General features: G+C 30.5%; 1 protein-coding gene across 1 annotated transcript; it reads right to left on the minus strand.

Moving 5' to 3' along the window:
• Positions 1-1,790: 1,790 nt before the first annotated feature.
• On the minus strand, positions 1,791-4,790 carry LOC106336280 (uncharacterized protein At1g04910-like). The gene is made up of 8 exons (XM_013775068.1): positions 4,006-4,790; positions 3,860-3,927; positions 3,684-3,772; positions 3,422-3,587; positions 3,058-3,347; positions 2,768-2,972; positions 2,537-2,694; positions 1,791-2,459 (listed from the first exon to the last, which is right to left on the minus strand). Exons 1-8 carry the CDS (start codon positions 4,307-4,309, stop codon positions 2,195-2,197), a joined length of 1,545 nt encoding a protein of 514 aa, XP_013630522.1. The 5' UTR covers positions 4,310-4,790; the 3' UTR covers positions 1,791-2,194.
• Between the last annotated feature and the right edge of the window lie 9,506 nt (positions 4,791-14,296).

A 14,296-nucleotide genomic window follows, 5' to 3' on the forward strand; every position in this document is an offset into this window, starting at 1 on the left:
AAAAAGATACATTATTACAATTTGAAATTATTCAAAATTGAATAAAATGGTAATTAAATATTTGTAAATCTAATTGTTTTTTTTTTCTTGTTTAGTTGGATTCTCATGAAAATAAATCGATAGGTTAAACAAATGTTTCAAAATTTGTTGTGTTATTGTTTTGTCTATAAATTACAAAATTTATTGAATTGATATATTTAATTATTGCACCCTTAAATAATAATTTATTAAGACATTAGAAAACTATGTTTTAGGCTGTTTTGTCAAAATTGTACAAAAATCTATGTTTTTTCATATTTGTCAATGTTCTCACATTTTCAAAGAATATATTAGCTTAGTCACTTACTTATTTTTTTTTTTACAAAACAAAGTATCGTAGTCTTGAATGTTGAATTCATATTATTGTAACTGTACATAAGAGTTTGTGCATATACTTAGTGATTCTTGTATATGTGTCCAAGAAAGTTTCAATGTCTTAGTGGTAATTGTCCTATATTTATGTCATACTAACCCGGGTTCGATCTTTTCCTTCGCATTGTTTTTTCATTTTTTACGAAAAAATAAATGAGATGACGGGGCAACTTCGAGCTCTATGATTGGTTGTTTTTCCTATCCTACGTGGACACCCTCTCCATGGCTTATATTTGCGTTTTAGTATTGTAGATTCTTAATTTTGTCACGAAACAAAAATCTATGATTTTTCATATTTGTCAATGTTCTCACACTTTCAAAGAATATATTAGCTTAGTCACTTACTTATTTTTTTTTACAAAACAAAGTATCGGAGTCTTGAATGTTGAATTCATATTATTGTAACTGTACATAAAAGTTTGTGATTACATACTTAGTGATTCTTGTATATGTGTCCAATAAAGTTTCAATGTCTTAGTGGTAATTGTCCTATATTTATGTCATACTAACCCGGGTTCGATCTTTTCCTTCGCATTGTTTTTTCATTTTTTACGAAAAAATAAATGAGATGACGGGGCAACTTCGAACTCTCTGGTTGGTTGTTTTTCCTATCCTACGTGGATACCCTCTCCATGACTTATATTTGTCTTTTAGTATTGTAACAACATAATCAAACAACATAATGATTTCCACAAAGAAAATTTAAAAAATATATTTATGTTATGTAATCTTATTTTATATTCTTTAAATAAAGTAATACAATATTATACATTATTTTTTTAGAATTGAGAAATACATATATCATTTAGGCAAATTAAGCGATAATTAGACAAATTTAATTTTTTTTTTGCTAGCCAAAAGTTTATTATTAATTAGCATCAGTTATTTCAAGATGTTTAAGAAAGGATTGACGAAAAAATAGGATGGACATAAATGATATATGAACTATGAATAGTATTTTGTAAAGCTGACTTAGATAACATATCTGCACATCCATTTCCAGTCCTTTTTGATGCCTAAATTCAATTTTTTCAGAACAGTTATTCTACAAAGATATCGTATGAGATATTGTTTTGATATTCGGATTTGTTTCTTGATTGTTAAGAAGATTGATAACTGTAAAAATGTTTCCTTCAAATATGATATGTCTATAACCGAGTCCCCAACATGAGACAAGTTTGTTTAAAAAGTAAATAATTTCATTTTTCTTATATTATATAATAAATATATATTATTTACTGATAATAAAAATATAGTTATTCATCTATCACAAACATCTATACAAATATGTGAATCAAGTACAACAATCAAACAACACAATGATTTCCACAAAGAAAATTTAAAAAATATATTTATGTTATGTAGCCTTATTTTATATTCTTTAAATAATATAATACAATATTATACATTATTTTTTTTAATTGAGAAATACATATAATATCTTATCCGCACTATAATATCTTATCTGCGCTATCTAGTAATTATAATAATGTGTAACATAATTATACACTGCATTTTTAAAGTTTTATTCTCCAGCTACCGAAACTGCAAGACCATGGATGATATGATGACAATGCCAAAGGATAGATTTGCAAACTTTACAATGAAAGCTCCAAACCTATCTTCTCATCCAAGGAAGCTCTTCAGAAGTCCCTGTACACCAAAGAACCCTAACTGAGATTGATATACAGTCCCCGTAGATAACTCCATTATTCACTCATGACTCATCCATGTGCTGCATCACCCTGCCAAATTTAATGTAGGACAATGGTGGTGGCTCTGATCATTTGGTTTCATCTAGTGAATTGCCATTTTCATTCTCATGTAACAGCTGAAGACATTCGTATGGATTAGCATAGAAGTAATCTTCTTCTTTTGGTTTATTAGGAATCACAAGCCGCTTCTTTGGACCTCCCATTCTTGTAGCGTGAAAGCTCTTCACCGTGGTGGAAAACACTTCCCAGCTCAACATTCCTTGGTAGTATTCATCTATTAGATTAACCAAGAACTTCCTGTTTAGCTCAATCGTTTTCTTGAACCCCAAGAACCTGTATGTAGAGTAAGTGCATTAGCCACTGATGAAAAGAAACATTACATTTTCTTTTTAGCAATGATAATGATTTACCTGCGATGACCTTCCACAACTTTAGCCATGTTCCCATAATAAGTAGGAACGAATATATCACTTTCTAACGAGATGAGGTAATCAAGAGCAGCCATTTGAGAAGAATGGTTCTGACAAAAACTCAAATCAGACGAATCAAGCAGAGTTTCTTTCCTCACCTGGTTTCATCATCAAAGATCATCATCAGTCACTGACACTATGAGTGAATCTTTCAGAGAATAAGCTACTAACCACATTGGGAAAGACATCTGTTAAAGCCTTTAACCTCCTTTTACCACCGTATATCTCTCCAGCAGCTATGTAAATCTGAACATTACGGTCAATGCCCAAGGCAGATAGTGTAAGAGCTGTTTCTTCAGGAGTCAATGGGCAAAGACCTTCTTTCCTCTTCAACTCTGAGTTTATTACTTTCTCCTTCCACCATGGATAAGCATATCTAACCAATGAAAAAAGAACGATAAACAAACATCAATATCATAAAGAACTTTTAATACTAAGATGAAATGTTGTTTTGTTTTAACCTCATTCTTGTGAGCTCTTCCTCTTCGTAGCGGTTGCAACCGTGAGAGCAACCAGAGAATGCCAACATATCCATTTCGTACCTGAGATGCAGAACCAGAAAGGGACCTTTCTCCCTCAGAATCTTGACTACTCTTCTACCCAATTCCTCAATCTTTGGAGTAAACCTGAGCCCGTTGAAGTTTACTCTGCATCTCAGCTTCTGAACCTCAACAGGAAGTTCGTTATTCACAAGTCGAGTATCGGTCTTGTTTAGATGTAAGATCTTATGCTTCTTCACCAGGGGAAGAATCTGTTTTCAAGAAAAGCTATGAGAAACCATTCAAGTCTATTGGAGACTATGGAGTCACCGAGAAATTAAAGAACCTGGTCTTGGTAGTAGGACATGTTGGACCAGCTGATAGGAGGCATGGTGTGGTACACACCGAGCTCGACCCTTCTCTTAAGCCTTGGAGGAACCTCTTTAAGTATACGAACCTCATCTCTCAAAGAAGTTATGAAGTGATCCACGTCGAATATGTCTTTGAACTCACTGCTCACATAAGAACACCCCATCAACAACTTTCAAGAGAAGTAAAAAGAAGCTCTGACTGAGTGAGATGGATGGGGAATAATAATAATAACATACCTAGGATCGTTCCAAAAAGAGGTCTTGTCAAGCTCTGGGACAATAAGTGTGACATTCATGTATCTTGCAATAGTCACCATATCACATATCTGAAGATTAAAAAAAAAATCAGAATCCTAAAGTCATATGGTAAGGACTATTTGACAAGGCAATAAAGATTAGTTATGATGTTTTACCGCAGCTCGCATTTGGTTGAGTCCTCCATTGCAAGAAATCATAAGATAGCCATTGTTCTGATATATCCCTAAGTCAAAACAAAGAGCACAAAAATGAATTAAAAAAAATCTAAAACATTCCTGAGACTGTTGAAGTTTCAGCTTACTTTTAGGAGGGAGGGCTATTTTCATGGGAAGAGAAGCCATATCTTGTGCAGCAGCCATTGGGAAGTCATGTCCGTGATTGAAACAAGAAGGCCAGCCTTTCAACAGTCTTGGTCCCCACATCTCACCCAAAGCCACCAGATGAACGAAACAACTCCACAGCAAGAGTATGGTCATGGCACGAATCATCCAAAGGCTCATACGAGACCTTGAAACAAGGGAGTTCTTGAACTTGCTACCTCCTAGAAACTTAACCTTCATCTCCCAGAGCTTCTTGTGGTAAATAGACTTCTCTGATTTACACATTTCTATAATGCACTATAACTTCCTCACAGGTGGAATTTCATCGAACAGATTCTAATTCAAAGACTAATCTGAACTTATTACACTCTCACTATGAGCTTACAAGCAAGAACCCAGATCTCAATTTTGGATGGAAGAGTTGGAAGCTAACTCTCCAAGTTACGAGGAAGCTCTGCAATGATGATCCTTGGAGCTCAAAAGTAAGTAAGAAGCGATCAAAAGGTGGAGACTTTTGAGTTGGGTGGAGAGAGAATGCGACGAGATTGTTTCTTCGAGCAGATCCGGTCGGTGATCACCAAAGAACAGGGAAACTGAATCGAAGCTCGTCAGAGAGATTCGGAAGAAAGAAGAATAAGAAGAAGATTAGGACAAGAATGTGCGAAAAGATTAACCCTTTCTCTATAACAAATGAACTGTCTTTTTTTTTTGTCGGTTGTCTTTTTTTTTTTTTTTTGGTTTGTGACCGTTTTGTTAACTTGTTCTGTGATAGACAGTTGCATCCATTGTTATATAGCTTCATCACAAAGATATATATATACTATAAATTAAAAGGAATAAAATAAAATGAAAAATCTTCAAATGATCTCTCTCTTTTTTTTGCTAATAAATTGCATAGTTTCAATTAATTTAAGTAGATTATATATAAAACGATGACATACTACAATTTCTTTTTGAGAAAGGGATGATAAAATACTACATTGACTTGATATTTCTCTTATAAGTTCTTCAGAAAAAAAACATATTTTATATTGTAAAATCGGTACGAGTAAATCTGGTTAGATCTTACTTAAGACTATTCAAGTGATGTAGGTAAGCGTAGATCCTCATAAGATAAGTAGTATTGTCGGTTGTCGAATTGTCTATGTAATCTTTCTCATAATTGTAATATAATAATAAATCAGTGTTAAAAAAAATTAAGTCACCAAAAACTTCGTGTTATGCTAACATGGAAAAAGTTAATCGATGTTTATGTGGTAAATTTTTTTGTAAAAATGGTTTTTTCTCTAATTGTAATTTTTTTTGACAACTGTGGTACGATCTCAAAGGCTTTATAAGCCCAATGATTATTCACTACGAGACACGTAGAATCTATGTTTTCTTACCACTTAAGGCGATCCGGATGGTCAACGGGAATCGAACCTATGACGGTATTCACAGCTGTGAACCTTCTACCACTATATCAAGACCACTTGGTTTCTAAATGTAATTTTGCACGAATACATGGTAAGTCAAATGAATAGATTTTAATAACCAGTCTAGTAATATCAACCATGCTACGATCTTAATTCAACTTTACGTGAGTACACTAATACGTAAGTGTATGCAGTAATAAAAAAGTATTTCTTAATTTTAAAAGTAAATAGCGTTTGGGATCACGCTACGCTACGCTATGGTTATCAAAAAAAAGAGAGTAAATAGCCAATAACGATGTTACGTACCAACCTTTCTGGTTCTTACAAGTTACATATGGTTGAAACGAGTCAACCTTTGAAGTTTGTTTGGCCAAATCATTAATCAATTATATTTTAATCACCAAATTCATTATTTGTATTTATTTAGTATTTATTAGGGTCCAGTAACAAACTTTCTAAACCACATCATCAGGTCTCTGTCTCCACCCAACTCCTTCATTAACTAAAATCAATGTAGTAGTTCCAAAACTCAACTAATATTTGGTACACGCAAAACAGAAAAAAAAAACTAATAGATTCGATAATGAAAGTTTTTTTCTGTTCATTAATTTATCTTGATTACTTATTACTAATGAGTGACGACCACCACATTAGTAAACATCTACGTTGCACGGAAGCTTCATCGGACGTCCGCTTCTCGCTTCGGAACCGGAATCGAAATCAGAACCTTGTGGAAGCTTACGGAATCTCGCTTCCAAATCGCTTCCAAAATATTCATTTTAAAAACACGTTGGAAGCTTATGATTCCGTTTTGGAATTACGCTTCCGTTCTTTAAAAAAAAATACAAGGTTGAATATCAATAAAAATATAATCGTAGTTATTAATTTCTGTAAAATCAAAATTTTAATAGTAATGAATAGAGAGGATATAAATATATAAATATTAAAATTAATACTATAAATTATCTTTATGTATTGAAGTTTTTATTAAACATATATCATATATTCAAATATATTGTGTCACTTATTTATGAAGCATTAACAATAATTAATATAATAATTTCTTTTAAACTTAATTTATGTCTATTTTCACAGTTTTAATATGAAATCATTACAAAATTATTACAAATGAATAAATAATTTATTTAAATTTATAACATATAATTTTTAGTCCTAATTTTTTTAAAAAAAATCTTATATTTTAATATATATATATATATATATATACACATATATATACATACATATGGATATACGCTTTCAATACGTACCCGCTTCCTAATTTTTCAAAAAATCTCGCTTCTGCGCTTCCATACGCTTCCGCTTCCGCGTACCCGCTTCCGTTTCCATGTAACATAGGTAAACATACAAGTTTTTTTTTTTATAAATAAGATAACCATAAGAAACCAAATTACATTATGTAAAAACAATATATATACATATAACATAGTGATACTTTGTACTAAAGGTTATTCAATTAAAAACATATTATCCCTTATGACTTGTAGAAAGCAGTAGAAAATGAACATACGTTTTAGAAACTTTTATGAATAGAGATATTGGAGAGGAGATAGATGGTGCAAAATTGATGCTGAAGGTACGGTTCCAGTGTGGTATCGGAACTGCTGGCTACAATTTCCAGGTTCCGTCAGAACGATAATGAATAATCATGAAAGTAATTTCACCTTATTTCAGATGCTAAGTCTTGCTGGAATATATTATAACCGGTTTGCCTCACTGGACTCAGGGTTATAACCTTATGTTTTAGATGCTGGGTCTCTGCAAAATGTGAATATGATCACATTCATGCATATATGTGGATACCAAATAGTTTTACTTCACGTACTATACTTTACAGTATATGTTTTAGCAGACTTCCTATTGTGGAAAAACAAGAAATAGAAACATCAAGTAAATTTAAAACATAGTTTATATGAGAATTGAGAAAATTCGCCAATAATAGATAAAGGACAAAGGCCCGTGACCAGGAGAGTTGCTTGCTTTGTTTTTATTTTACTATTTTCTAAGTTACAATTATATAAAGAGAAAAAGACAAAAATAGCACTAAATCAAGTTTTTGTTCCCAAACTAGCATTCAAAGTCAAAAGTCACAAAAATAACACTTAATGTTTTATCAAAAGTCACAAACTTAGGGTTTAGAGTTAAAGGGTGGGGTTTAGGATTTAGGGTTTAGGATTTAGGGTTTAGGGTTTAGGGTTTAGAGTTGAAGGTTTAGGGTTTAGAGTTGAAGGTTTAGGGTTTAGAGTTGAGAAATGAGGTTTTTGGGATAAGATTTCAAATTTTGAAAAATAAAAAAATTAAAAATTTCAAAGGATAAACTTAGAAAGGTGTTATTTTGGTCATTTTAGTTCTGGAGTGCTATTTTTGTGATATAAACTTATAAAGGTGATATTTTGGAGATTTGCCCCTATATAAACGTCACATGCACACACATATATACAGACATTTCCCCTATATAATATCTCAATATACTTTTTTTTAGTGAAAAGATATAACATCAAAAGAATATGCCGAATATAAATATTAATTTATTTTTTTCTGAAATGCATAAAGTACAAATTAATTTTAATTTTTATGTTGTCGACTGACAATGATTTTGTCTTCGTGAGTGATAACAAATTTAAGATGGATTAGTTTGTGGTTAGAGGTATAGCAAAGGCTTTTAATATGAAAGGCACTCGCCAATGAAACTGATATTTGAGGTCTCGTCATATATAGTATTGCGATGCATGAAATGTTCTATTACTTGAATGAATTTAAGTGTTGATTCCAAAAATTATGATCACCGCACCGAAAATTAAGAAACTAAATAAATGCAAGCCATTTTCTGTGGTGTTTGTGATTGACCAACTATTTTGTGTGTAACAGTTTGTGTTTGACCATTTAAAATTTTGGGAAAAGGAAGAAAATACTATCATAAATTTTATTGTTGGGGATGTTAAAACTATTAAATAAAGGAAAAGCAATTCTCAAATAAATAGGTAGAAAAAGGACATTACCAATTAATATCCCCACGAGCATAAAGAAAGTTGCGTCGGTGCCTCTAGGTCTTAATCATGACGTGCCATTCTCTGTAAAGTTACTTCTTATGGGTATGAGGATTTTTTTTTTGCTTTGGGCGTCAGTTGATGACGGGCCGGGCCTTATAAGGTACTTTGCCTTTTTTCTTTTTGTCAAAAAGCATCAAATACCCAATAATTTTAAAAAAAGTTTTAAATTTTTTTTGCTAAATTGTAAATGTCATTACTTCGAAAAAAAATGAAGTTTCAGTTACAAGATGAATTGAAACTAAAATCTGCTATAACAGCTATTCAGATTTTAAGAAGTCGCAAAAAGTTAAAAAAAAAACCACTAAGAACTTAGGTGATTTAATTCAAGCTTTTAGCAATAAAAAGCCTGAAACAACAATTTAAAGATCCCTAACCAAAACCTTATTGCTTAAGCCTGAACAAACCTGCTGAGACGAAAAGAATAGCTGGAGGGTAGGATCAGTCGAGCACTCACCGAAGTGGCTCCAAGCATGCATCGACGGAGGCGGCTGGTTCACTTCCCGGAGCTCCACTGGAGGAGGACGTCGACAGAACCAGACCCTAGATATCTCAACAGAAGATGAAGTGTAGACCTGTGGCTATGCTGCTGAAGAAAACTCAAGTTACGCTCAAGCGCAAGCGGAACAACATGCTCCCCATCCGGTCACTCGACACAAATGATACATCAGAAACAACAGGAACACTCAATTAGACTGTCGGAGCCTTGGCGTAAGGGAAGTGAAGCACGAAAGGGGTTGAAAAACTCCTTGAAAACATGCGACCTTGAATGACGAGAAAGAGCTCAGCCTAGAAACAATTGAAGCCGCCACAGTGGATTGTCCTCAAGACTCTAGTGAAACGGCGCCGGTAGCTAGAAGGATAGCCCAATCGATCATCGGAGGAGCGCCATGGATGTTGTCTCTTGGACTAGGTGACAGAGGTCCTCAGTGGTGCGTCTCCAACCACCTTACACTCAGAGACGAAGAAGCTCTACAATTACCTTGGGCCTAACCGATAGAGGAGACCGACTGGAGCGAGACGACGATGCAGGAGCGTGACGGTAGCGACCCTTTAGAGGCTCAATCGGGTCTCGGATCTCAGATCTGACCCAGATCCGAGCGCAGACGACAACTATAGGGAGATCCAAGGCGTCCAAGGGTTCTCCTTATCTTCTCGCCTAGCCAGTGTTCCCGAGAAACAAAGACGCCTTTGATTTCTAACAGATCCGGTGGAAGAGCTCTATCAGAACTAGAAGCACCGTACAAGAAGGAGAGAAAGAAAGGAGAGCAGCTTGGACAGAATGTCGAGCCCACCACCCGCGGTGACCGGAGATAGGGAATCGCCGACCACCGCGAGAGAGATCAGAATTTGCGGCGGCACTAGGGTTTAGGGGATGCAAAGAGAGAGAGACTCTGGAGAGAAATTTTTCCCACCTCTCTCTTGTTTTTTTAATGTATTTCAGCTGAAAAGTTTTAAAATTGCTTAGATTGCAACATGTTTCAGAAAAAAAAAGTGATATGTCACAAGAAGATTCCACCACCCTGTCCTTTGTCCCAGTGCATCGACCAATCACTAGGTCAGTAACTTCATTGCCTCTTCTTGACTCTTCTTTTGCTTTGGAGATTTTAATTCTTGACTTACCTGGATGATCGGATATTTGGAACCTCAAAGAACTTCAATGTTTCCTACCTCTTGTGAGATCAATTTACAGATGGTTGTCAGTAGGCTAGTTGTCAGACAACCCCGAACAGTTAAAGTATAGAAGTGCATCTTGTTTGTGTCTCTCGATCAATTTTAAAGAGGAGTTCAAAATATTCTTCGCTGCTTTCACCAGCTGCAAGCCTATCAGCAAATGACCAGCCTGTAGCGCCTAGGTGAGCTCTGGGCAGAGAGTAAACTAATCAGCCTGCACATCTCTGACCTAATAGATTGAGAACATGCACTCCGACCGCTGGGTTACTTTTGGCTAACACCTCTAACTGACTGAGAGGCTTTGTATTTTTTCATTATTTACTTTCAAAAATCGGGAAAATATTCATAAAAAAACTAGCGTTAGATATTTTATTCTTGATATCTATTCTATTAAAACACATGTTTGACCCATTGATAAAAGTTGGATCCAACAACTATTTCTTTTATCTTTATTATTATTTAGAATATTATTTATTATGTTTTATGCCATTAGACCTATATTTAAATTACCAATTGAAAAGACCTAAAAAGATGTAAAACAAAAAGTATACCTGCCCTTAAAAAGGGCGGGTCAGAATTTAGTATATGCTATTAAAACAGAATTCATGACTTCTTTAATGTGTGATATTTTTATTTGGACCATCTTTAGAAAATTTACTAAATTTAACATAACTTAACTATAATATCTTTTAATATTTTTAATTTTATTTAAAATACTAATAAATATCTTAAAAAATGTCTAACAAAATCTTTCAAATATCTTTTAGAATCTTTTTAAAATATATTTTCGAAATTAGTTAATTAAAATTTAATTATCACAAAGTATAAGAAACTAAATTTTAGTTTAGTTTTGATTGTAAAAAAATCAATAATTATATAAAATACTTTTAATAATATTTTAATGATAATAAAAAAATTAAATTGATTTAAGTTTCAAAATTAAATTTAAGAAGTATTTTAAAAGATGTTTTTTTAAAAAAATATTTATTTCTATTTCTTACTTAAATATAAAATATTTTTTTCTATTTAGTACATAAATTATGACCTATTTCATATGTGATAGACCACTTAGAAATCATTCATTTAAATATGTTTACCATGTAATACATAATTTAGACCTCATTTTATAGATGAAACATATTTATTCATATCGTGTATATATAATACTTTACTCTAGTGTTATTAATGTTTATGTATTCCCCAACGTTAAAAAAATATTCGGTTTATTATTTAAACAACTATACTAAATTGGTTTAATTAATAATTATATACCAAACGCTCTATTACGTAGGTTCAAATTAATTTAATTTTCACTCAGATTTAGAAATAAAACAGAAATTATATAAATCAGTATTGTTACATAATAATGTTTTCAAAATAAATTTTGTTACAAAAATACAAAATTTATAAATTTTATAGTAGTAATATTATACGCCACACAAATATTATTATAAAAATTAGATACTATATAACGCTAAATTATATTAATTTATTGATATATTTTATTACATAATCTAAAATATTTTAGTATTAAAAAAAGTGCACGACCAAGATCTAGTTATTACTTAAAAAGAACTTTACAAAATTTAATCTATTAAAATAGGAGTACAAATAAATCTTAATCCTGATTTTTTCTCAATATTTACATTCTAATGCCACTGACCTAAACCATGATTAATACTTAAAATAAAACATTTCAATTGTATTTAATTATTTAACCATATATTACGATTAAACCATCTTTGACAACTTTAACCAACGAAAATCAATTGTCTGGTCAACTGATTTATTTTACCAAAGAAACAACGTATGTAAACCTAAACTATAACTTATCAGAAAACTAGACAACTCTAATTCATCACAAATTGAATTAAATCATTGTACTCGAGTTAAAATTACGTTGAATTTGAAAAAAATATATTATACAGTTTAGGTACTAACAACAATAGATATACTAACATAAATACTAACATGGAACTGTTGATCATATATATAATTTTTATATCCCCTATATATTATTTGTGAAACATTACAACTTCTTTTTGTAGTCACGTGTCATCATTGAGATGATTCTTAGAATTATTAGAGAAATAGGTTGGTCCATCTAATTATATAATAAGTTTTTTATTAAACTAACCATAAATTCATTATTAATGTCATTTACTATTTCCTTAAATAAAGATTACGGAATTGCCTAATGTGGCTAAAGTATATATGACAATTAATGATTTTGAATAATAAAGATCTGATAAAAAAATAATGTATCTTATCAAATTTGTTTAATTTTAAACTATTAAAATTAAAAAATCACAATAACCATATTATAAAAATTTAGATTTAGATTTTTCTGTATATGTTATATTTTGAATTTTAAAAAACGACTATAAATTACTAAAACTGTTAAAAGTCTCACATTCAAATTTTACGATCCATGGTTTAAAATTTTTGTTATGACAAAATACTAATGATTACAAAATCATATAAGTAAAAGTCTAATTTAATTAATCATTAAGATTTAAAATATATATGTATATATATCATTCTAAATTAAACTATAAACCATATTGAATAAATAAATATTTTAGTTTCAAAATTTACTTTGAATAATTGTTTTTGATAAAAGTTTTGAACTAACATTGATAATTTTTTTAAAATTATAAATTACTAAAATTATTAATCCCACAATGAAAATTTTGTTAACAATAATTTAAAGTTTTTGCTATTAAAGATACACATGATAAAAATAACATATGAGTAGAAAGTATCATTTAATAGACATTAATATTAAAAATATACTATGTATGTTAATATCATTTAAATTTAATTACATATCCTATCAAATTTTTTAAAAAAATGTTTGGATTAATAAAATTGATTTATACGTTCGCACCAATTTAACTATATATGTAATAGTTATTGACTTTTAATTATTCAATATATATTTATTATTTCATAATATGTAAGAACATAAAATACATACAATAATTTATACATACAAGGCGCGGATCTTAATCTAGTGTATTCATACAATCAAATGTCATGTCAGTTTGTATAGATTACAAATTTGGAATATGAAACATGTTTTCTGTTTAATATTTCCAGAATAAATTACATACTAAAACATGGTTTGCCATTAATCACAAATATTATATTAATAATCTTAACAAAATATAGCTAAAACATTTTGAATGCTATGTTCAACCGATTTTCTTATACCTACAATCAAGGATACTCGAAATGCAATTCCTATTTTTTAGGTATGAAATCAATCAAAGTGATATCATACCTACTAACACAATCTCAATATTCCTTTAGTATCTTTCATATTCTTTAATTAATATTCGATTTGAATATTCCAATTTAAACAATATCATAATTGTATCTTATTTTTCCATATATTATCGTAAGTTTAGTGCAGAAAGACTAATTGTTTTTCTCATATTTATGCACATCTATATTATCAAAATTTAAGTACAAATGAAAATTGTTTGGAAATATATATAACAGTATAAATCAGAATTGTTTAGAAACATAGATAGCAGTACAAAATAATATTTGCCTATTTTTGAGCGATTTTCATTATATTTTAATCAATTCTAACCACTTCATTTTTTATCTTTACTAAATAAATTGACATCATTTACTATAGAAGTACAAAACAAAACTTATTTGTTTTCAATTTTTTTATTTTATCTTACATTTATTTTCTCACTTTTTTAACTACTTCATTAATTATATTTACTATAATATTTTGACGGCATTTATTTTACATATTAACTATAATAATTTGACATATTTGAATGAAAATACTTTATTTGTGACAAGAATTCAAAATGGTTAACAAATTTGTTTTTTTTATGTTTACATAATCAACTAGGTTAAGACCCGCGCCTTGCGCGGGATCAACATTATATATATAAATTATTTTATGTATTAAATATTTTTACATATTATAAAATAATAAATATATATTAAATAATTAAAAGTCAGTAACTATTAAAAATATAATTAAATTGGTGCGAACATATAAATCAATTGTATTAATCCAAAGAAAATTTTATTTGATAGGATATGTTATTAAATTTAAATGATACTAACATAGATAATATATTTTA

This window comes from Brassica oleracea, chromosome C3 (assembly GCF_000695525.1).
Source record: "Brassica oleracea var. oleracea cultivar TO1000 chromosome C3, BOL, whole genome shotgun sequence".
Classification (NCBI taxonomy): domain Eukaryota; kingdom Viridiplantae; phylum Streptophyta; class Magnoliopsida; order Brassicales; family Brassicaceae; genus Brassica; species Brassica oleracea.

What these genes read in the sequence shown, in the direction of transcription:
- LOC106336280 (XM_013775068.1), bottom strand. Translation starts at nt 4,309, where the DNA reads ATGTGTAAATCAGAGAAGTCTATTTACCACAAGAAGCTCTGGGAGATG. An exon ending in TGTCCTACTACCAAGACCAG is followed by an intron (nt 3,348 to 3,421) that starts GTTCTTTAATTT and finishes TCTTGAAAACAG; the next exon opens with ATTCTTCCCCTGGTGAAGAA. An exon ending in GAAGAGCTCACAAGAATGAG is followed by an intron (nt 2,973 to 3,057) that starts GTTAAAACAAAA and finishes TTCATTGGTTAG; the next exon opens with ATATGCTTATCCATGGTGGA.